The sequence below is a fragment of the Fringilla coelebs genome (assembly GCF_963513975.1).
Source record: "Fringilla coelebs genome assembly, chromosome: 3".
Classification (NCBI taxonomy): domain Eukaryota; kingdom Metazoa; phylum Chordata; class Aves; order Passeriformes; family Fringillidae; genus Fringilla; species Fringilla coelebs.
Window position 1 is genome coordinate 110,677,999 of NC_140030.1, and position 23,036 is coordinate 110,701,034.

The following is a 23,036-nucleotide window of genomic DNA, read 5'->3' on the forward strand; positions in this document are numbered from 1 at the left end:
CTGTAAAGAGGTTTATCTGACTCAGCAGATTTGATTGAATGTTCTTACAACAGGAAGATGAAAGACTATGTAAATAGGTTAAGCATGGGCTGAATTTTAGTAGGAAAAGCCTCTTGAGACTTCAGAAGCACTTTAAAAATTGATGCTCAAATCACAAGTGTCCTGCATTAGTCCTAGGTCAGTGTGTTAAATATTGAAGAGTGAAGTGTCTCTGATTAAAGACTAGGAAAACTGATTTGGATCTTGAAGGGATTTGTGTCTATGATGGGATGTCCTGTTCCCAGGAAATCCCTGTGGCACAGAGAGGGTCTGAACACCTGGGAGTTATGAACTGAGGCAGCTATTGTTGCAAGGGAAGAGCTTTCAACAAAAACCATTTTTAACTTATTTTAATATATTTATTTAGTGATTCTGAAATGTACTCTGTTGCTCCAACTCAGACTGTTCTGTGGCTCTGTGAAAGAAGCTGGTTTGGTGGCCCCAGCAGTGGATGTTGTTTGGGCTTTGGCAAGAGCAAGGAGAACAGAGCAGGAATTGATGTGGCACAGTGAACAGTTACACTGAGACAAAATTGGCCACTGCCAACATTTACGGTGTCCAGTGGTAAATGTTTGATGCTCAAGGGATTGTAGACTTTGGATGTAATGGATGGCAAGAAAAAACACAATTTCTTCACAGGGAATTCTTTACTGCCACATAAGAAATGCTGTGTTTATGTTAAAAATGAGGCAGTAAAGATAAGGTTATTTTCTGGAAATAAGATTGCTGATTGTTACTCACTTCCTCTGATTTTACTTTCCCAAACAGGTCTGCATTCCTCTGACTTCCACAAGGAGAGATTTTTCTCACTTGTTAGTTTAAACTAAGGTCATGTTTCCTTTCTTTGACTCTGCTACCCTCTCTTTCCCTTCCAAAAGCTTCAAATCCAGGTGTGAGTCTATCCCTCAATCTTTCTCTTACTAAAAGTTCCAGTCCTTTAGAGATCTGACCCTTTCATCTCACATTCTAAGACAGAGCAGTAACTTGTGTGTTCATGCTTAACTCAAGGAGAAGGATTTTTATTAAAACATAAAATGTCCTCAGTAAGGACAGTAATCAGCAAGCAAATCTGGAAGTTGACAGAAGGCTTGATGGCTTTTAAATAAAGCTCCTGATGTTTAGGTGGAAATGATGTCTCATTAAAGTGTTGGCCAGGCAGCTCTCAGTCCCTTTTACTTAGGGACTTCACCAAAAGGGCTGCCACAGTCATACACCTGGGTGAGCCTGGTTTGATCCTGCTGTTGCTTTTCCTCTTTCTCTGATGATGGGAAGCATCCCTTGGAGTCAGAGTTCCTGGGAGTGTGGGTATAACTCTTCAGAGCATCCTTGGATCACTGACTAAAGGAAGGACTTGACTAAAACCAGGAAGAGCCCATGGCCTTCTAACAACCCCCTCTTGTCACCTCGTGTGTTCTGCAGTGGGAGCACTTTTCTTGCTGTCCTGCCCAGTGTAAATTGTCCCTGTGTGCTGACTGTGGAGCCAGGCCCAGGTCAGCATGGAACAAATCCTCTCAGCAAAACTCAGCCAGCTGTGTCAGCTGCCTCTGCCAGCATTCCCTCACCAAAAAGTGAAAATGAAACCTGGGAATATCATCTTTGAACAAGCAGGTGTGGGAGCAGGAGGAGACTGAGGTGGGAAAACTCCCTACTCTTCCTGGGATATGGGCTAGAGATGTGTTCAATGCCTTTTTTGCCTGCTGCCTATTTCTCACAGTGGGACAAAAAAAGGTTACAACCAAACCAAACCCCAAACCAACCCAAAGCTCAACAAACAAGGCAATGGAGCAGTTCCCATCGCTTTTCACTCCACTTGCTGCCCAGGTGCTTTGGTTGCAGTTTGGCTGAGGAGGAATGCTGGGACTTGCCACTGCTGGAAGAGTTCAGTTCCCACCAAAATGGAACCTGAGTGCCCAAGAAAGGGTTATTTCAGCTGTACCAGAAAGTTCCCTTCCCCAGCAAGAGCAGGCTGGGTAGGGAAGTGTGGAGCTCTCAGGGACTGCTCTGTCAGAGGAAAGGTTCCTTGTTTTTCAAGGAACCTCCTTAAAATGTGTTTATGCTATGGGAAAAGTGAGCTTACAATTTCCCTGAGGTGCTGGCACCTTTCCAGGAAGGCATTGTTTTGTGTGCCAGCTCTTTCTGGGCTCGGTGTGTTGTAATTGCTGCTCTGGGAAGGATGGGAGGAAAGGAGATTCCTTTTAGTCTCCAGCCTTGTGCTCTGCTTTTCTATCAGTCTTCCTTAGGATTGGGCTTTGAAGCTGAGGGCAGTTCTCTGTACCCCTAGTGAGGCCAGGATTGCTTGTTGCCTTCCAGGAAATACCAGGGGGGTGCTGGGGGTCATCTTTTGTGTAAGATTTAGGGATGTTGTTAACAGCTGCAGTGTGCCAAATGTTGGTGCCACAGAGGCAATTCCATACCCATGTGGAGCAGGTGGATGCAGGAAACACTGTGGGATGTTCTGTGGTTTTCATCTGGGGTGGATGGGTTTCCTTCTTGTGCTCAGCATGCTGTAAAAGAAGTGACAGAGGGGAATTGATGCAGGTTTTCTCCTGCAGGTAATTGATACAGGTTTCCATAGGTGAACATGAAAGCAGGGTTGTCCTGAGGAATGGCAAGAAATCATGCACATGGATTGGAACAGGTTGTCAGGCTCACAAAACCCATGAAATATATAACCCTCCTGCAATATTTTTTTGCTACAGATCTTATGTTCATGTCCGAAGTCACACAAAAAACCTCATTCATAAATTTCATTTTGGTCCAATTTTTTCTGCCAAGATTTTCTTTACAGGAAAAAGCTCACAGATTTCTTTCAACCATATCCACTCCCAGCAGTGAAAAGGAAACCAGGCATTCCTGGAATTATTATCAAAATTCCTTTGTCTCCACAGGGCAGGAAGCCAGACTGCTTTGTTTTAATAGCATTTTTCTAGCCTTAAACCTCCAAGGCTGTCTATATGTCTCAATTTTCTCCAGAAATTTCGGGATGCTGTCTGCATTTTGCTACAGCAGCTGCCCTGACAGCTCATTTATACCCTGATTTTACCTCCCTTGCCCACAGCCCTACAGTATCTGAGCTGCAATAAAGCAGTAGGAAGGCTGCTCTCCTCGTGTCTCTAACATGACTTGCTGTGGTCATACATTTGTGATATAATGGGATTTGGAATCCCCTCCTCCCACCCCTGACTGGTTAACTTGGAGTTTCCCTGCAGTTTGTAGTTACACTCACATGTGTATTTTGTGCCCAGAACCCTGGGAATAGTTCTTTTTGTCTTCATTCTAAAAAATCTCAGGAGATTCAGTGCTACTTTGCAGCTGCTGGTAGAGAAAAATGTCCGTGTTTTTTTTAGTTTTCTAGAATTTATTCTATTTCACAACATTACTATAGTTTAATTAGTAGTATTAATCAGAGATGATAAATGAGACAGTTAACACCTGCTTGGGAAATACTCACCTGTCTCTTGTTGCTTTTTGCCTGCTAATGGGGCAAATTCTTCTTCCTTGTAACCCTATAAAAGAAGCTTTCAGAGTGGTCAGAATGAAATCCTGGTAATTTGAGGGCAGGTAGTTCATGGGAAAGCCCTCCCCTCACATGCACATGTCCACACAAACACATGCACTTGATTTTAGAGTCTGACTCATCTTTCAGTGTGTATTGAGTGGCCCAGGAGGGGCAGGAAAGGGCCCTGAGGAGCTCCTTGAGCCAGGGGCATGGATTAGTCATGGGCTGCTCCTTGTAAACCTCAGCCAGAAGGACACAACCACTTCCAGCAGCCTTTGGAACCAGCAGCCCTGCTCGATTATTTGTATGTTTGGGGAGAGGAAATGCGTAAATTGCTTTCCCATTAGTGAATAACCAGGAAATAAACAGAGGAGACCTTGTTTAAAATGTTTGTTTTGTTCTGATGGTGCAGATAAGCAGCTGGGAGAGCTCTCAAGTTGGACTGTTCTCCCTGAGTCATCCCAGCTTTGTCTGGATGTTGAAGGCCCTCGTGCTGCACTCAGCACTGCAATGGATGAACACATCCTGCAAATGGGTGCAGATGATTTAGAAACTTGAGGAATTATTGCAACAGCTGATTTGCTGTTTTCAGGTTCTAAAGCACTTCCTGCATTTGGCTGATTTCATCCCTGTTGGATGAAATGGTGCTTAGAACATAAAAGGAGAAGGTGCTGGGGCAGCCAACACCAGTGGCATCAGTTCCTTGAGGGACAGCTGAGAGGGGGACGTGGATTTGGGAATGGCTGTGCTGGGTGGCTGATTTGGATGGACACACACCCACAGGGGTGGGCAGACCATTCCATGGAAGGCCATTGGAGTCCTTTGGTTAGGACTGCATGGAGAGATGGTTGAGTCTTGGAGGCGTAGTAAAGTGAAAGTACTTCTTAACCTCTTTGGTCAGGTGTTGTATTTGTGGGGTTCCCAGACAAAGGAAGCAATGATGAATCTGACTCCATGTTCTTAGAAGGTTAATTTATTATTTTATGATACTATATTATATTAAGAATACTATTACTAAAGAATACAGAAAGGATACTTCCAGAAGGCTAAAAAGATAATAATGAAAACTCATGACTCTTTTCAGAGCCTCAACACAGCTTGGCCTGATTGGCCAATAAGTCAAAACAATTCACATGAAACAATCACCTGTGGGTAGACAATCTCCAAACACATTCCACACACGGGAGAAGCAAATCAGATAATGACTGTTTTCTTTTTTTCTCTGAGGCCTCTCAGCTTCCCAGGAGAAGAATCCTGGGCAAAGGGATTTTTCCTTCCTGACTGTCACAGTCAGGAAGCTGCTCACAACATTTAAAGCCCAAGGATCAGCTTCACCAGCACTAGGGAGAAGTCCCCTCAGTGGGGGAGCTGCCACACCTGCTGTGCTGGGACCTGCAGGATCACTGGAGAAGTCTCAGGTGCAGCCCAGGGAATGGGCAGCTGGCTCTTGGATGTGCTGCCTTGGGAAATCTCAGCTGGCTTTGCTGCAAAGACACTGCAGATTCACAAGCAGCAGCAAAGGGAAGGACGAGGGGCTCCATTTGCCATGTCTGGGGGTAAATAATTATAAATCATTAATTCAACAGCTTAAAGCAGGTAAGTGTGCCTGGTACAGCTGTCAGTAATACATGCTGTGCTTTTTTACCTGTGTTGAGATTACTTTTAAATGATGAGTGTTTTAATCAGCATCATATTAATACAACAGCAGTGTATGTTTGCAGTGAAATAACACTGAAAAGGCACTGAGAAACCAGGAAGTTGTTTATGTGGAACATTTGGCTTCTTCTGAAGCCCTGACAAAACATGTGTTCCCCTCTCACAAGTGTTGTTGTGCATCAGTCCATGATGTGGGTTTGTATCTGTGCACTTTCACCAAATGAAGCACAGTCTGATGAGTTCCCAGGCCCAGCTACAGCAATGTAGGATGTAGCCACAGGAATCTCAGGAAGGCAGCAAAGGCAACAAGGCAGGGAAAAATGTGGGTTTAGGACAGAAAGAATCTCACCTTGTGGATAGGGAAATATGTAAAAGGTGCCTAAACCCCATTCCTGGGAGAGCTTGGAAGCCTAAATGTGGCAGGGTTGGGCTTGCAGCACCTGAGTCCCCTCTGCCCTGGCTGTTGGGAGTCTCTCTGGAAAAATCCCATAATCCCAGCATCATATCAGCAGCACAGAGATAATGATCAGACATGCAGATCTTCTGAAATTAGGGAAATAATGAGCTGAAACTGGGGCAGTAACCTCTGTTGGGTGATGTCTGGTCTGCTCTGGAATCTTTCTGCCCCTAAGGTCAGAATGATTGAGCCATCAGGAATACTCAGGAGACATCTGCAGAGTTTTCCTAAGTGCTGAAGTAGCTGAGTGCTGATTCAGCCAGAGCTGGATGCTTAGACTGATTCCTGATCCCTGAGTTCCCTCTTGGGGCTTCCTCTCCCAGGGATTTTGTCTGGAGACATGGATGCTCCAGCTGTGGAGGGAGCAGCCCAGGAGATGTGAGTCCCTAGAGAGCGATATGCTTGCACTGATAGATTTTAAATACCTTGTCATTTGATTATTTCTTTTTGTTATCCCCTCCCCAATCATTCCAAAAGATCTTACAGAGGAAATGGAGACTGCACCAACAGCCATTCCCTCTGCTATTGTGCAGCTGCCAGCTGAAATGGATAGAGCTAATTTTTCCTTGGAATTAGGTTCTGTGCTGAGATTGCTGGTGCAGTAATTTTACAAAATGCTCATCTTTCCTGCTTTAAATGTGCCCAGCTCAGGAGGGACAGGCAGGTGTTTCTGTACCATGGCTGTTTCATGGGCTCTGGAAGCAAGAGGGTGGTTTCAGTCCCCAGGACATATTTAATCTTGTAACATCTTTTACTGCATTTAATAGCCTGTCCTACATCTTAATCACTCAGTGTAGAGAAATTAATCCAAACCCTCCTTTTGTCCTGATAATTTTTAATCTCCACTGAGTTGGCCCAGGTTGGCCTGTCTTCCTCTGGCAGCTCCCCAGCTTCTGCCCTTGTCTGCTCATGAGAATGCTCCCCACTGCTCCTCACAGAGCTGGATAATTGTGCACATCTTGCTGCTTTTTCCCTTGGATATGCACTGGTTTTGTAGTTTTTCCTGCTGTGTTTACAGGAGGCTTTGGATGCTGTGTGCACGCCACAGTTCATGCAGGATGCTCCTGTTGCAGGGAATGAAGCATCAGCAGGATCAGAAGTGAGGCAAAGAGCTGGAAACAGAGCTGAGAGGGTGGCCCTGCTGCCCCTCTTGCATTCCTGGCACCGCCTGCTGCCCAAACATCTCTTGGAGCCCCTGCCTCTCCTCCAAATTTACCCCATATACACCCAGAACAGGGACTGCTGGGGAGGAGGAAGAGTTGTGGGCTGGCTGTTCCCCCACATGTTCATGTGGCTTTTGATCTTTGCTGTGAGTTTTGGCATCTCTTGTAGTTGTAGCAACAAAATGTTCAATGGTTCAATGGTTTCAGTAATGAGAGAGCTTCTATTTCTGTACTCTCAGGAACATTGTTTGAATTTGGGATTGAGTCACACAAACAGTTCCCCATAAAAGAGGAGTTTACAGGTTGGATAACTGCCTCCTAACAAGGCACTAGATGAGCATAAAAATGATTGAGAGGTTTGGTCTGATTCACAATTCTTGGAGATGTGGTTTTCAGGTTTGGCCTAAGCTGCACTTTGCCAGGTGGAAGCCAATGTATTATTAACTTGAGATTACTGTACCAATAGTGAATTTCTCACCTAAACTAACTTTTCTAAACTATGTCTCTTCAGCATCTGATGATTGGAGCTTGTGAAATAGAATTCTATGAGCTAAGAAAAGTGGCTGTCAGCATCTGGGGAGAATTGTGGGGATTGTGAGTGACTTTTAGTGCACGTATTTGGTGTCTCAGTCAATTTGACCCTCTGTTTTTTCCATAAATCTTGCTGCTGCTGGGAAGCTTTGTATTTTCATTTATAGTATTTTTTCATTTTGTCCTATAAATGTTCATTTTACAGAGGCACAGCAGAACTGGGAAAAGCTGGAGGTGGCTCTATGGATACAGTGGTTTCTCAGTGGCCACAGGTTGGCAGGGGACCCTGGGCCTTTTCAGCAAGGAATACTTAAAAGATGCAGTCCTATGACCTGGAGACACTGGTGAGGTCGAGATTCCTGTGTGAAGTCAGCTGGAAAAGGCAAGCCTGAGAACAGCCTGGCTTGTGAAGGAAGGAGATGAGGGCACTGGGCTGGAGAGATGAATGAGTGCTTCATCTCCCTTCCTTCCCTTAGCAAAGCTGTTCCCAGCTGGTGCCTTTTCCAGCCTTCCATTGGATTCCACTCAGGGGCCTGCTGAACAACCACCCCCCTTTCCTTCTGCTGTGTTTCCAGGCCAGGGGCTGTGCCTGCTCTTGGGGACATTCCTGATGAGCCCAGGAGAGTGTGGTGGCACAGGTACAAACCTGAGTGAATGGAACCAATAAAGATTTTACCCATCATCAACCACAGCAGTCAATACCAAAACAAGCTGACAGCCAGTGGGAAAGGCTTCAGCAACAGCATAATGGGTTTGATTTTCTCTGTTTCCATCAATACTGTGCCAAATGCATTTAGCACAGGCTGAAGGGAGCTAACAGAGCATCAAACAGGCCAGCAAGGAAAGCCTTGCTGTTGTCACCTCTAGCACCAAAAAACCCCAAACAAAGCAAGGTTAGTGTTTCAGCAGCCCATTAGTGTGACAGTGTTATCCAACTGTTAGCAAGAGTATTGCCTCACCTGACATCTGAGATCATTTTTAGGTGCTCCTATAGTTGAATCCTTTATTCTCCATGAAAAGAGGTTTTTAAACCTTTTTTAAGGTTGGGGTTTTTTTTTTGGGTTTTTTTTTTGAGTTTATTTTTTCCAGGTGAGTTCAGGTGGAAATTTTGTTGCACCTAAAGCTAAATCTGCAACAAAACCTCCAGCCTAAATCATTAACGTTCTTAAGTGGAAGCCAGCATTGCATTTCTAGTAAGTGGTGTCACAGGCAGCATTTGGGTGACCTGGGGCATTCCTTGGGGACCTGGGGAAGAAGGAAAGCTTTGGGAAAGCTTTACCACAGAGGTGTGTGTGCACAGTCAGCCCAGACCTGCCCACTGAACTGCCTGATCTAGAGCGGCACCTAAATCCAGGCAGATCCTTGGAATCTGAGTCAGACCCCATCACTGAATTGGTAAAGGCATGGCAAGGGCTGCCTTAAGGTAAGGAGAGAATGCTTTTTTCTAATAAATAATTAATCTGTGATTAAAAGCTGCTGCACCTGAGAAAACACACTATTTTTGTGTGAAATTTGAATAAATTCTGTGATTACAGAGATAAGGTAATTAGCACCTGTCTGTGTGTAATGTGTGCTGTAAAGGGGAAACATGGCACATGATGCCTGAGAAGTGTCAGGGCTGCCACTGCATCCTGGAGATTTGAACCAGCAGCATGTGCCAGCTTTTCCCTTTGCTAGGATTCAGTTTTGACATACTTGGTGAGCTAGCTCAGCTTAGTTAATGATATTTTTAATTACTGGGAGAAGTCAAGAATTGCTGGATCCATAAACAGGAGGAATCTGAGCTTGGGGCCAGAGAATTTCAGACAACAGCAAGACTGAGAAATGCAAACCCTGTCTTAGTGCCGTGGTGCTCACTGTCCCAAAACTTCCTGAGAATATGTGCCTTTGTCATAAATAGCTCCTAAACATTCTAGTGAGCTTAATAAAATCCTGCCTTGGGCAGATGTCTGTCTTTCTTTCTACATGGTAGCACTAATCCCAGCATCGCTGTGTTGCGGGGGAATTCGCCTGCACTCTAACAAGGAGTTCTCCAGCTCTTCCTCAGTGAGGGAGGTTATGTAAGATGTGCAGCCCTAGTAGAAAAATCATAGGAGACAGGGCTAAAAATGACCTTGGGAGGTCTTCTGTTCCTGCCCTGGGGAGGTGGACACTGCCAGCACTGAGTGCAAGGGGTGTAAATTGCTGAGAGTGTAAATCCAACCGTGCTGGTTTATTTTTTTATATCTGAACAAGGTAGCTGAAAGGGGATGGATTGCAGTGGTAGCATGTCTCAGTCATGAATATTAATACTGAGGGAATTAAATCAGATGACTAGGAATTCTAGGACAGGGAGATGGTTTGCATGTCATTGAATCTGCTCCCCAGTTAGCAGAGAAACCTGTTCCTAAATGTGTGGAGCTGCCAGGCAGTTACAGGAGGGTTTAGAGTACCCCTTGGTTTTCATTTCCCATTTATTGAAAGATTATTTAGTTGTCACTGCAGTGTGCTGGGTGTGGATTTGAATGACCAAAATCTGATTTGATGTGCAATTATTAAATTCCTGCCAGCACAGTGCAGGAATCTCAAAGGTATTTTCCAACCTAGTTAATTCTGTGATTCTGGAAGAGCAGCATAACAAATGGAGTTTGCAGAAGTTGGATGTACCTCAGCCAAACTCTTGTTGCCACACATCAAAGTATCCCTACACTCAACATGCTGAATCCTCTGCCCAGGTGAATTGTTGGCAGTTTCCCTCATTTATACCCTCAGTGTTTCAAAATGTGCCTTGGGATGTGGCTCCCAAGGATTCTGGAGACCTCCTTTAGGAACATGAATACCAAAGCAGGAAGTGCTGCTGGTAACAGAATCCAGGTGAATTTTGCATTATCACCAAATCATGATTTTCCCTTTTCTGGCCATGTGAGGACTGCCTCAGAGCAGCCTCTGTCCAGCTCTTGGGTCTCTCTTTCTGTCTTTCCCTCAAGTACTCCTTTGTTGGATAAAATCCCTTCCCCCTGCCATACTGAGCTTGTTACTCCAGCTCCTATGAACAAGCAGAAAAGTTGATTGAACCTCAGGGTTTTTGCCTTCTGTGGAGTTCTCATCCCTTTTCCAGGGTTCTAATAAGTGTGTAGAGGATCTCAGACTTTAAGATGTTCTCCAGTGCAGTCCCACAGCTGCCGTGAGTTGTAAGCCTCCAAAAACAAAACAAAACAAACCCAGAAAGAAAAAGGAAAATATCAGAATTTAACATGACATCCTCACCCATTCTAAAACAGCAGAGGATAATCTGGCTTAAAGACTATTATGAATTTCTAGCTAGACTGAAAGCATGCACAGTCATATAAAAATGGATAAATCCAGTGCACAAATATGCCTTTGGCAGCAATGTAAGTGTCTGATAAAGTTTGACATAACCCCAAAATATCTCCTTGCTTCAAGAGTGTGGATGTCAAAAGAAAAAGAGATCAGCTATGTAAATATTGATGTTCTCTTACAACATGTTAGAGTGACAGATGTGGAGAGAGGGTGATGTGTCACTGAATTTCCCCAAGAGCAAGATATTTCTGTGTCTCTAATAGTTCAGAAAATAGTTTTATTTCAGCCCTGGAATGAAGCACCACCTTGATCATGTTCTCAGTGGTGTTGAGAGCACAGGAAGCTCAAGGAGGGAAGCTCATTTGGTGGTAGCCCATTCCTGAGAATAACAATTTTCCAAGTTGTTACACCCTTAGCAATGCCTCACAAAGGGAGATGGGAAGGAGTGGAAATCTTGTAACCAAGGGGCCCAGGGGGTCGAATCTGGCAGTAATGACACGAGCCAGTGAGTGTCCTGTTTGCACAGGTTGTTCCAGAGCAGAAGAGATGGATCATACAGGTCTTCTCATAAACACTTTGAGTGCAACTTTGGTTTGGTTGGGTTTTTTTAAAGTTTGTGGGCAGTGTTTCACTTCATGTGTTTTCAATTTCTCCATCTGCTATGTCCTTGGCTGACTTTTCTGCTCATTTTTCCTCTAAGCTCATAACATCCCAGCATAAATATATTAACAGATCCTGAAATATATATGTGTCTAGTCTGTGTGTCAAGAAGACTCACATACATTAGGATTTGCTTGCTCAAGCCTTTGGTAGATGACCTAATTTTCCCTTTTAATCAGATTACAAGAGAGATTTAAGTAACTGTTTCACACTTTAGGGGAGGGTTAAGAGGCACAGAGATTCCAGACCAAATCCTCAGCTGGCATTGGGAAGTTGAGAACTGAGGCAGAGTTCTGTGATTTGCAGCAGCAGGGATCTCTGCTCTGGACTCCTAATAGACAAGTGAAGGAATAAAACTAATAAGAGGCAGATGTTGCCAGGAGGTGTGTGCTATCTGAGGAGATAAGGAATGCTCAGCCAGGAAATCACAGAAGGCCTGGAGCTGACAAGAATCCAGAGGGAAGCTCACATGGTGGGAACTGGTGGGCACAGCTGGGAAGTTGGACTCGAGCCTGAAGTCCAAACCCACACTGAGACAGCAGTGAACCTGTAACCAAGGAATTCAGGGCTGGCCAGTGCCAGAGGGAGCTCCTGGTCCAGTCCCTCCGATATAATGAGTGCTCAGGAGCCATCTCACATAGAAAACAGCAGAGGGGAGGGTTGCCATGTGCTGGGGGCTGTTGCCTGTGCTAATGTGACATGAGGGAGCTCCTGCAGCTCTTCCCAGGAGTGCCTGTGCTGGGAAGGAGCTGATTTGGTGGGAGGGTCCCTGTCGTTGGCAGTTAATTGAATGAGCTGTTCATCTCCTAAGTGCTCATCTGAGCCGGGCTCAGCGGCTCTCCAGAGATGCACCCATCACTAACTATGAAAATCCTCAGGCAGCAGAGCCTGCAGAACCTCAGATTACCTCTTCCTCTTTTATTGCACAAGGCTATTTTTAATCCAGTGCCTGGCTGGGCATTAATCATCTTTGACAAATTACTGTTTGTTGTCTTTATATTGTGTAAATTCCCATGCATATTTTAGCCTATTGCAGTCTTGCAAGAGCAGTAAGTGACACCTTATTTCCCTTATTTTACGGGCAGACTGCAGCAGTGTTGAGCTATCAGAGGAAATTCATTTCCAGATTCATCTGACAATTTAAACCAGTGAACAGCTGTGCTGTCAATGCAGCTCTGAAGGGCTGTGTCAGCCATCAGCACTGCCCCAATACCCATGGATTCCATACCATCAGTCATCAATTTTGCTAATTACATGGCAATGTGAGTACAAATGTGTGATGGGAATTGACAGCTCAGAGGAAGTTGAGTGGCTCACTGAGTCAGGAATGAGTACATGCAAAATTCCAGCTACATACAAAGAGGTGCAAGAGTCACAGCAGTTTTTCTGCACCTTTTTTTCTTACACTTGAGTGCTGCATTCCTAGACATGTCTCTCTCTTATCCAGAACTTTGAGAGCAGCACTTCTAAGTGACCCAAGAAATGTTGATGGTAAAGCTCGTGGGTGCTTTTAGTGCCAGGTCAGGGATCTCCTCTTCTTATGTCAAGTTCTTGGGAGTGGCTCACATTCTTCACAATGCACCAAAGGTTGCCCTTGTGGAGGTCAGTGAGTGGCTGGTGAGCAGAGCAAGCAGGGTTTGCTCTCTGTGCAGTCCTGAGGGCAGAGCAGGGCAGTGGGAGTGTGTCCCTGGCGTGTGGGGCAGAGGAGGACGCACTGGGAGCTGCTCTGTGCCCCGGCTGGTCCTGCTGTCAACCAGCTGGGGACCTCCCAGGCCCTGGGGACACACAGCTGCTTCCAGCCCGGCCCCAGCTGTGGCAGCACAGCCTGGCAGGGGCTGGGTGGAGCCCAGGAGCTGCTGTGCTGCCCGGGGAGGCTGTGTGTGCTCCGGAGCCCTGGGAGGGTGTGAGGGGTGCCTCTGACCCGGCTGCCTGCACAGCCCCGTCTGCTCTCCCTGGGCTCCGCAGTGCTGACCTGGTGGGATAGTGCATTATCCATGTGGAGCATTTCCAGGTGGGGATGGGTTGGAAAACTCAAACCTGTGTTGTCTTTCTGTGAGATTCCTTGGTATAGTAAAAGCAGGGCAACCCCGATGAAGGCATGAAAATGACGAGGAGGACTCCATCTTATCAGAAGGCTAATTAATTACTTTATTATTCTATATTATATTACACTATATTACGCCGAATCTCCCAAGCACTCAACTCAACTGCCCAGAATCTGGTGACTGTCAGCTGCCAGTCCCAACACACACATGGATTCAATTGGTCAATGAATCAAAACACTCACACCACAATCTAATTACCAATTCCCTTCAGATAAACAATCTTCCACAATGCATTCCACTGGTGAACAATAAGAGGCGCAGCAATTGAGATAAGAATTGGTTTTTCTTTCTCTGCGGGTCAGAGAATGTGAATCCCAGAAATAGCCTTGGGAAGCTGTGCCTTGCTTTTCTCTGTGAAGAGAAATGCAGCTGCACCTTGGGTCTGAGAAGGGACCATCTTAAGGTGCAGAATCACAAGCAACAAGGAATGGATCAGTTCCAGGATCAGTGGTGTTTGCTCTGCCCGGGGAGGAGCAGAGCGGGATGTTCCCTGGATATTTGAGAGAGGCAGTCTGCTGTGAGTACAAGTGAGAGTGTGGCACAGGCTCTGGCACTGGTGAACACGAGCAGATCTCTGTGGATAATACGAGTTTTTTTCTGTTTGATTTTTTAGAATCAACCTTGTCCTATGTTAGGCAGCTGGAGGCCAGAGTAAGACAGCTGGAGGAGGAAAACCGCATGCTGCCCCAGGTGGGTGCCAGCCCCGCGGGAGCGCCGGGCTGCAGAGGGACCAGCAGCCCTGCTCCTTCCTGCCTTCCAACACCCACATTCCCAAAGGCTCTCACATCTGTTTGCTCATCCTGCTGTGTTCCACTAGGGGGTTCATTTAAGGCTCTGATAATGTTTTCATTAATTATTTTTCCTTTGCAGGCTTTGATACTTTGTTAAGAAAAATTTCCTGGAAACCGCTACTTCTAATTGGTTAATTAATTAATTAATGGGTTGGGAATCACAGTGAACTGACCCTTTGCATTCTGGTTTTATTGCAAGAAGTTATTGTTAAAATATCAACTACTTTTTATAGTTAACCAAAATATTTTGCTCTGAAATACAAACATTATAAGTAATAATTGGGTTATGTTATTTTTAATACTTGAAGGACTATATTAGCTACGTTAATGCAAGGCTGAAAATCAATTGAATAAATAAGCAAATATCATCTTAAAGGTTTTCCTAACATATTTCTAGGAATGAAAAATTTTAAAGTCTGGTACAAATGAATCAAATACACTTGTAATCTTCATATGTTCACATACTTACTAGAATGTATTTCTATTATATTTCAATAAATAATCCTTAGAAAAATCCATCAGGTCTTCAAATGAAGTTGCCCACTGGAAAAGAAAAGAAGTTGGATTTTTTTTAAATTGAACACTGGTCTTTGGTTTGATGAAGAAAAGTGCATTTTGTTGGACTTAGTGCCATTGTCTGACTGTAAAATCCAAGATAACAGTGATGTAGTAAGAAGTAAAATCCACTGGCTCAGATTTATTGCCCTTTTCCCAAGGCAGATTTTAGGTAAAGTGTGGTGGATTTCCCCCTCACCTTTCATGTGACAGTTGGAAGGGCCTCTACAGCTCTTTGCTTGGTGACCTTGGGCACTTTGCTACTCTCTACCTTAATTTTTGGATCTGGAAAAGAAGGACAGCATGAAATGTCTGCTCATTAACATGTAAACAGTTTTCAGTAGGAAAGACAACGTTTGATCCTCAGTGATAACGAATATTATTTTCTTTTCAAGAATGGTTTTCTGGGCAAATGTTAACAAACCCACCCAAAAATACTGTGTGGTTTGTCTTGGGTCTGGAACAACACTGGGAGATAAATTGTGCAGAACATTCTTCATGGGCCAAATCTTTAAAAGTGTCTGTGTGTTTAATGTTTGATTTGTCTGGGTTTGAGGTGCTGAGACAGAACCCATAAAAAGCATTCCCAAATCTGACCAAAGCCTGGAACACCCACCCTGTGTGCATTGGGTTCAGTGAAAATACCTTGGCTGGGGTGCCAAACCAGAAAATCCTGTCCCTGTAGAAACAGCCTGGCACCTAAGCCTGGAGCTGTTGCAAAAACCATTGAAATAAAATATGCTGAGGGTAGAGTTTTGAAGGGGAAGAGTGAGGCAAACAAGCCTGGAAACTACTTTTTTTGTTTTCAAATAGCCAGGTCAGTTTGTCTTCTGTGTGGTTCTTTTGGCACAAGGATCTGTGGTAGAGTTCTGAAAAATCTCCTCATATCTCTGGGTACTTCATTCTAAGACTTAATGAGTGGCAAAAGTTCACATTTCCTGGCATATTTTACTCTTCCTCCTGGCTGAAGTCATGGCATTGGGGAGAGGAAGGAAGTGTAGACGCTGAGCTTATTCTCACTTTGCTCTCATCACCTGTGTTACATTTGCCTGAGTTTGTTTTGGGGTTTGTTATTCCTGTGGGTTCCACCTAGAACGTGCTCACCTCAGTGTGATCAGGCCCTGTCACAAAGACAAGGATGCAGGATGGAAATGCATGAACTCCTGGCGCTGGTTTGGTTCCTTTTAATGGGAGGAATGGGAGTTTGTTGGGCATGAAGCCAAGCCATGTGCTTTTGACAAATAAACTGAAAATCTACAACAAGCTCTGCAACTGATGAAGGTTTTTGGCACAGCCCTCAGTTACAGTGTCCTGCCTTAAAATTTCAGGACTGCCTCCATGAGAGATGCCTTTTGCTTTTTGGATAGTCCCTCTGACGGGGTGCTGGAGCACTGGGAGGGTTTGGGAATGGCAGGATTGCACTTAGGAGAGAGGTGAGAACTCACAGCCGTGAGTGTGACACCTCTGCTGTCTCTGCTGAAGAGCCCTGGCCTTGTCTCAGGCTTTATTATCTCCTCCTGCCACACTGTTCTTCTTTTTCCTCTCTGCTTTCAATAGCCTTTCTTCTCCCCCTTTTCTGCTTATGTGCCACTCATGGAAACGCACTGACACATTTGTCGACACCTCTCCAGACAAATCATTCTGTTCCTCTGTCACTTAGATGTGGTTCTTTTCCAATTTCTTTTGCTTTGCTTGTCTCCCTCCATATGTATTAGTTTTCTTTTCAAAACCCCACAGACCTCTAATGTAAAGGTTTTATTAATATTTAGTGGCAAGAGCATTTCCAAAGCAAATGGTTTAAAGTGCTGCCACCACTGTTCAAATGGAACCTGAGTTTCAGCTCACTCTGCTGTACCAAAGGGCTGCTTTGTCAGGGGAATTGCAGTACCACCACTGAGTCAATATTTTAGTTTGGTCAGGTAATAGGAAAGATATAAAAGTGGGAATATTCACTTAAGCCTGTTAATGTCCCTTGCAGTGCTGCACAGTTGTGGAGAAGGTGGCTCAGAGCATAGGAGGGGCTTTCAGAGTCACAAAGAGTTGTAGGTTGCAGGTTTGGTGAGGGCTCTTCTTTTGCTGTTGTTGTTCTGTTTTCCTTCTCTCCAATAACAAGATATGATCCAGACCCCTTCAGTTTCTGGCCACAAACAGGGCTTTTGAGCAAGAAAGCAGATACTTCCCAAGATTTATGGCACACAGCTGGGTCTTCTGTTGGGAATGCCAGACTGTGCTGGCTGTGGCCAGGCCGAGGGTGAGCAGTTTGCACTGGTGCTTCTCAAACACTCCTGTGGGCAAGGCTGTGTGCCAGCAGGGCCTGGGGGCTGCAGGGCTTGAGCAAGAACGTTTCTGCTTTGCTGGATGGAGTTGAGGCCAGAGCAGTTCCCCGTGGGGCTGAGGCAGGAGCAGCACATGGGCTCTGGCAGTGCCTTCTGCTGACTCAAAGCGCACATGGAACTTCAGCGCCACTGGGATCAGGCTGTGCAGCTGCCATTGCAAAGGGAAAATGCAGCATCAGCAGTGCTCAACCACCTACAGCCCGTTGACCTTGGCTGGAGGCCAGGTGCCCAGCAAAGCTGCTCCATCACTCCCTTCCTCAGCTGGTCAGGGGGAGAAAACACAGCAGAAGGCTCATGGGTTGAGATAAGGACAGGGACAGGTCACTCCCCTGTTACTGTCATGGGCAGAACAGACTTGGCCTGGAGAAATTAGTTTAATTCATTACCACTCTAATCAGAGCAGGATAATGAGAAATAGAAACTAAATCTTAAAATACTTTCCCCTCGCCCCTCCCTTCTTCCCTGGCTCAGCTTTACTCCTGATCTTCTCTATCTCCTCCCCATCAGCAGTGCAGGGTGGACAGGGCATTTTTTCCTCCTTAAATATGGATCTCATGTGCACTGAGCTGTAGGGCTGGGAACTGGGAAGCCATCCCTAAAGCCTCCCCATTACTAGAACCCTAAATCTTCCCCTGCCACTCAAATCTTGTCACACCAGGACGTAACACCTATGCTGCTGCAATGAAGATGCTCAGAGATAATTAATAAAAGATGTAGGGATCAAAAATTGGATTTGGATCCCAGCTGCAGCTCCCTGGGCTGTGACAGCCCTGCTATGACAGTGAGTAACTTCAGAGGCCTGGAAACAGGAGTGTCCTCCCAGCCTTGCTGTGGTGCATGACTGCTCCCTGTGCCTTATGCTGGGGGAAGCCAGAGCAGGATCTGGCATTCACACGTCAATTAGCTGAAGATATCCCTGAGTTTTTGTAGGGATGGTATTTCAGGGCTGATCAGCTCAGCTGAAATGCTCAGGGAATGTGGACATCTGTCATACAATGACAGTGAATGCATTTGCAAAAGACAAACTTGGCAAGTCACCCAATTTAAATTGCTTCACTTCTTATTTGTTTCACGGGAGGAGGAGGAGACTTTTCCCCTTCCAGCTCTTTGTCCTTGTAATTCAGCTTTCCCTTTCAGTGAAGGGGAGGGAAAGCATTGCCAGGATGCTGCAGAGGAAGTGCCAGTGGGGCTGGAGCTGGGATGCAGGGAGTGAGCTCCTGGCTCCCACAGCACAGGAGCAGGAGCCAGTTCTGGTGCTGGGCTGAACTGGAGCCCTTCTGCTCCCTCTCACCTGGGCTCTGCTGCCTCTGTTTCCCCATTCTTGCCTTTCCAAGGCTTCTGGTCCTTTTCCATCTCTTTTTGCTGTATTTCTTGCACTTGCACTGTTGCTTCAGGCCCTTTTTGGGGGGTTTGCATTCTTGTTAGTCCATTCTGGTCCTGGTCTGTTAAACTGGGAAATGGCAGGTGTGACTCTTAGGCACACATTAGTTTATTTTTAAGCTCTTCCAACATTTCCATTTCCTTCTTTCTTCCCCCTACCATTAGATTATCATATTTTATTTCAACCCATTTACAAATCTTTCCAAAACCTTTTGCTGAGGTTTGTGGTTTTTATTTTCCCTTTTCATTATATTTTGTAATTATTAATCTAATTAGAAGATGGGAATTGTTTGGTTAGTAGTTTTTTTCCTAAAATCTGTGTCAGTCACAGTCCCATACTGTTTGTCTCCTGACTTCCTTAGCATGTAGAGTAGGGAATCCTTCAACCAAAATGTAATTAAAAGCCATTGAACAAACTGATGTTTCCTAATCATGTCATCAAATATTTGCTGAAAGAAAGTGAATCAAGAGCACCCACCCACCCAGTTCCTTCATGTGCCCCTATCCCCAGTGTAAATTAATATGCCATTAATGAAGGGCTCCAGTTCCCAGTGCTGAGGTTCTGGGCAGAGCCTTTATCTCAGGGTGTCCATCGTGCTTCACAAGGGAGGGCTGGAAAACAAGAGCTCACGAGCTTCAAGTTACCAAGACACAAATTCAAGAAGGATTTGGTGTACAGAGAGTTGCAGCTCTCAGAGGACAGATTTTTTCCAGTTATAACTCAAAAAGTCTGGAATTGTTTTGTCCTCAGGATTTTCTAGTAGACTCTACAGAATCTTCTAGATTTTACATGTGTGCCTCCAAGATTCGGAACTGCCACAGCCCAGAAGGTTTTTCTCTTGCCTGCTCATTATCAGAACAGGTTTCTGAAGGGCCTGCTGGAAATGGCTGTTTCTGAGGGGGTGAAACCAGCAATGGTTTTGGCCACTCAAAAATCTGAGTGTGCCTCCAACCCACGGTGAGAGTGTGTGGATTTTGGCAGCAGGTTCCTGCTGAGGTCTTTGAGGACAGGTGAAAAAGTGCAGTGTTTGAAGATTATGTATTTTAATTGACAGGAATGTTCCCTAAAAAATGTCACTGTTTTCTTTAGTGTGCTATTAATCCAGCAGAGCAACTCGCTGCAGTTATTGCTTTCTGGTTTTCCTTTCTCCTGCCTGTTTGAAACAAGCTGACAAACACAGTCTGTGTTTGCTTTGAGCTGTACAGGGAAATTGAGGGCTGGGGAAATCAGGAAAAAAGCTTTGAAAATCAGGTAGTGATTGAACTGCTGTGGCAGCTACCCAGCAGGAAGGATCTGTTCCCAGTAAACCACTTGCCTCTGGGAGAAGAGGCTGCTGCACAATGAGGTAGGGCTTGGATGGTGAGTGAACAGAGCAGTGCCCAGCAGGCAGGAAACTCCTGCTCTCTTGGAAGCTTTGATGAGGTGACTGTGAGTGTCCTTGGGGCAGCCATGGACTCCTTTTCCCTTCCTGCCTCTCCCTGCGTGCCAGGCACCTCTGGAGGGGCTGGCACATGGACTGAGCTGGACACTGGGCTGGGCACTACAGTGGCTTTCATTCATGACTGTCCTTTTCAATAATACAGATTGAAAAAATGAAGCTTTCTACTGACTTTAGTAGCAAAGCTCATGATTAATTCTCTCCATCACAAAATGCCCTGTTTTACACAGGGGTCTTTATTCTGACCCTGACCAGGGGACAGTGCAGGGTTTGTGGGAAAATGGCCTGAGCAGTAACATTTTGCAGTTAGTGTGAGTGAAATGCTCAATTTCCATTCATCTGGGCTTTTTGTTAGGTGATATTACAGGGCTGAGTCAGATTTCCTGTTCTTTCAATTCACTAGAGTCACGTTTTGGCATTAGATATTTTGTCATTTACTTCTAACAGCAAATGGATCTGTGCATTCAGGGATCCTGGTCCTTGTGGGAAGCCATCCACAGGATGTAGAGTGGGCTTTACCTGCTCTCTGCAGTGGGATGCCCTGCACACAGATCCCTGCAGGCTCAGAAGAGGCCATGTGCACACTGCTGTGCTTGGCCACAAGGGCTGGCCAGGACCAGCAGAGAAGGCTGGTTGTGTGGGATGAGCAAAAAAGTCAATTATTTCTCAGGTGCTGATGTTGTACAGTGCTGTTTGTTCACAATTACTCCAGATTTTAAAGTTTATAGAGTTTTCAGCTCTACAGAGCTATGACTTCATCCCTCCTGTTTGATTTGGATCCACTTTCACAGTTTGTTACTGGATAAGAAATGGGAAGATCTGTCACAGGGATTGTGTTTCCAGTGGCTCAGTGCAGGTGCTGTCTGCAGCTAGGGAGGAGGAGGAGGAGGAAGGGAGCAGATTTCTCTTCTCATCCTCGAGGTTCTGCTCAGGTTCCAGTTGTACTCAGGGCTGGGTAGTGACAGGGGCTCAGTGCAAGGACACCAAGGGCAGGTTTTGGTGGAAGGTGAAACGTGTCCATGCTCCCCCTGGGAGGCAGCAGCTGTGCCAGAGGCTCTGCAAACCTCAGTTCCTTGTCCTCCCAAGGCTCCATGCTTTGGTCAGGTGCTTTTTCCTCCTGCTTAGGAACTCCTGACAGCAGTGCTGGAGTGCTCCAGCTCACAGGGCCATGCTCAGGCTGGGCATCCCCATCACCCCTGGAAAAAGCTTCCTCCAAGGGAGGCAGAAGTTTTGCTGCCTCTGTGGAGTGGCCTCACCTGACATGAGAAATCCCTGAGCTGGGGAAGGACCTTCAGGGCTGCAAAATCTGCCTCACTTCTTAAACAAAACTTATGTCTCTTATCAAGGACAGAGGGAGGAAGGAGAAGGATGTCCACAGGGGAAATACTAATTTTCAGTCTCCTACCAATATGTGCTGGCTGCTTGAAGCATTGTGTTCACAAGTTTCTCTTTCTCATGAAAGGAGACAAAAATGTGCTACATATGGCAGGGAAGAAGCTGTGGAACACAACTGCCTGGAGGAAGCCTTGAACTCTGAGAGCAGCACCACTTGCAGGAGCTTTGGGTTTTATTGTGTTCAGGAGGCTTTACATGTGCAGTCTGTACTCATTTTCTCTACATTTTAATGGCGATATTTCTATTTTCATTCAAAACTGACCAAAATCTTTACTGCCTCTGGAGTTAGTAAAGAAACAGAATACTTTTACTGGTAAAAGCCCCAAAGCTGACAGACTGAATTTATCCTAACCCAGACTTGTTACAATCTGCTTTATTACCCCTTTTCCTTCAACTTTCATTTCCTTTCTCAAAGTACAGCATTAAGTCTGGCCAGTCACTAACAGATCTATAAATCCTTCCCACAGCAAAGTAAGTCCTAAAACCCCTGCATGCCTCAGAGCCAACTGCTGCAGGTCCCTGCTGGGCAGGGTTGCAGGATGCTGCCCTGCACAGCCCTGAGTGTTGCTGCTGCTGTCAGCCTGCTTCGGAGCTCCATTAGTGCCCACTCTAATGGATGACATGGATCCTGTGCTTGGCAGGAGGACAAGTTTGTCTATGAAAACAGTTTCAGATTCAGGCTTCATGTACCTTTTCTAGCATATGCAGCATTCTGGGGTTTGGTGGTTTTTAAAGATATTTAATTTTTTTAGGGTTTTTAAAAAAATATGTGAGGTCCAGTCCAGATGACTGTGGGGGTGGAGTTGATGTGTTGGGTGGCTGGGAGGGTTCTCTCTGCCCCTTGGTGCTGCTCTGAGCCTGCACTCTTGCTCACAGTGACCTTAGCATGTCCCAAGAGCATTAGGAACTTGCTTTGGACTGGGTTACTTTCCAATGAATTTTCAGGCAGACTGGATCTGTGAAGTTCAGCCTCATGTCTTTGCCCTGTGCCCTTTTGCTCCCACACCCACCTTCATCTTTTCCTATTGTTTAGATTAGAGACAGACCCCCCAAAAGCTCAGCCCTGTTCTATGTGCTTGCTCAGCAGGGCAAATGACTGCCCAGGGGGCGCCGATCCTCATCAGAGGCTCTTTCCACTGTTGTTATTTTTCCTTCAGAAATACATTTCCCACACATTCCAGCATTATTGCTACATTATTTCTTAATGTTTCCTATGGTGGTGTTTGTTACTCTTTAAGGGAGGAAATTTCCATCCCTTGTTCTTTGAAACGTTTTGCTTCTTTGTATTTCTATTTTTTTTTTTTTTACCCCAAAGTTCTGTGTGAGGAATGAAAGGGAAGAGCAGGGCGGGCTGGGAGCGGGGCTGGGGCGGGCCCTGCGGCTGCAGCGCTCCCACTGCTGCCCACGGATGCAGCAGGGGTATTTTTAGCACTCCTCCAGAGCTGCCTGCTTGCTCAGGTTACCTCACTCCAGGAGATGCTTTACATCCTGCAAAGTTGGAGCTGACTGGGCTGCAAGAGCTTAGGTAGCTTGCATTTTTTTAGCAGTGTCCTGAAGAGCCCTTCCAGGTGTCCACTGGGAGGACAAAGCCTCCAAGATTGTCACTGCTGCGGACAAGTCGACATGTCTCAGGCCAAGGGGGCCTTTCCTGGAGGAGCTGGAGGCAGGGAAGGAGGGAGCTGGCAGCCTGGAGCTCCTGACTCCTTCCCTGGTCAGCTCATGTTGCAAAC

At 45.7% G+C, this 23,036-nt stretch overlaps 1 protein-coding gene across 2 annotated transcripts in view; it reads left to right on the forward strand.

The window, feature by feature from the left end:
• The window catches only part of CCDC85A (coiled-coil domain containing 85A), a 68,279-nt gene that overhangs the window by 37,227 nt on the left and 8,016 nt on the right, over window positions 1–23,036 (forward strand). Inside the window, exon 3 of one of the 2 annotated variants that reach the window (XM_084203551.1) lies at window positions 14,024–14,100. The exons of the other annotated variant lie outside the window; for it this stretch is intronic. Coding sequence (XP_084059677.1) covers window positions 14,024–14,100 — 77 coding nt within the window. The remainder of the gene's footprint in view (window positions 1–14,023; window positions 14,101–23,036) is intronic. 2 annotated transcript variants of the gene reach the window in all.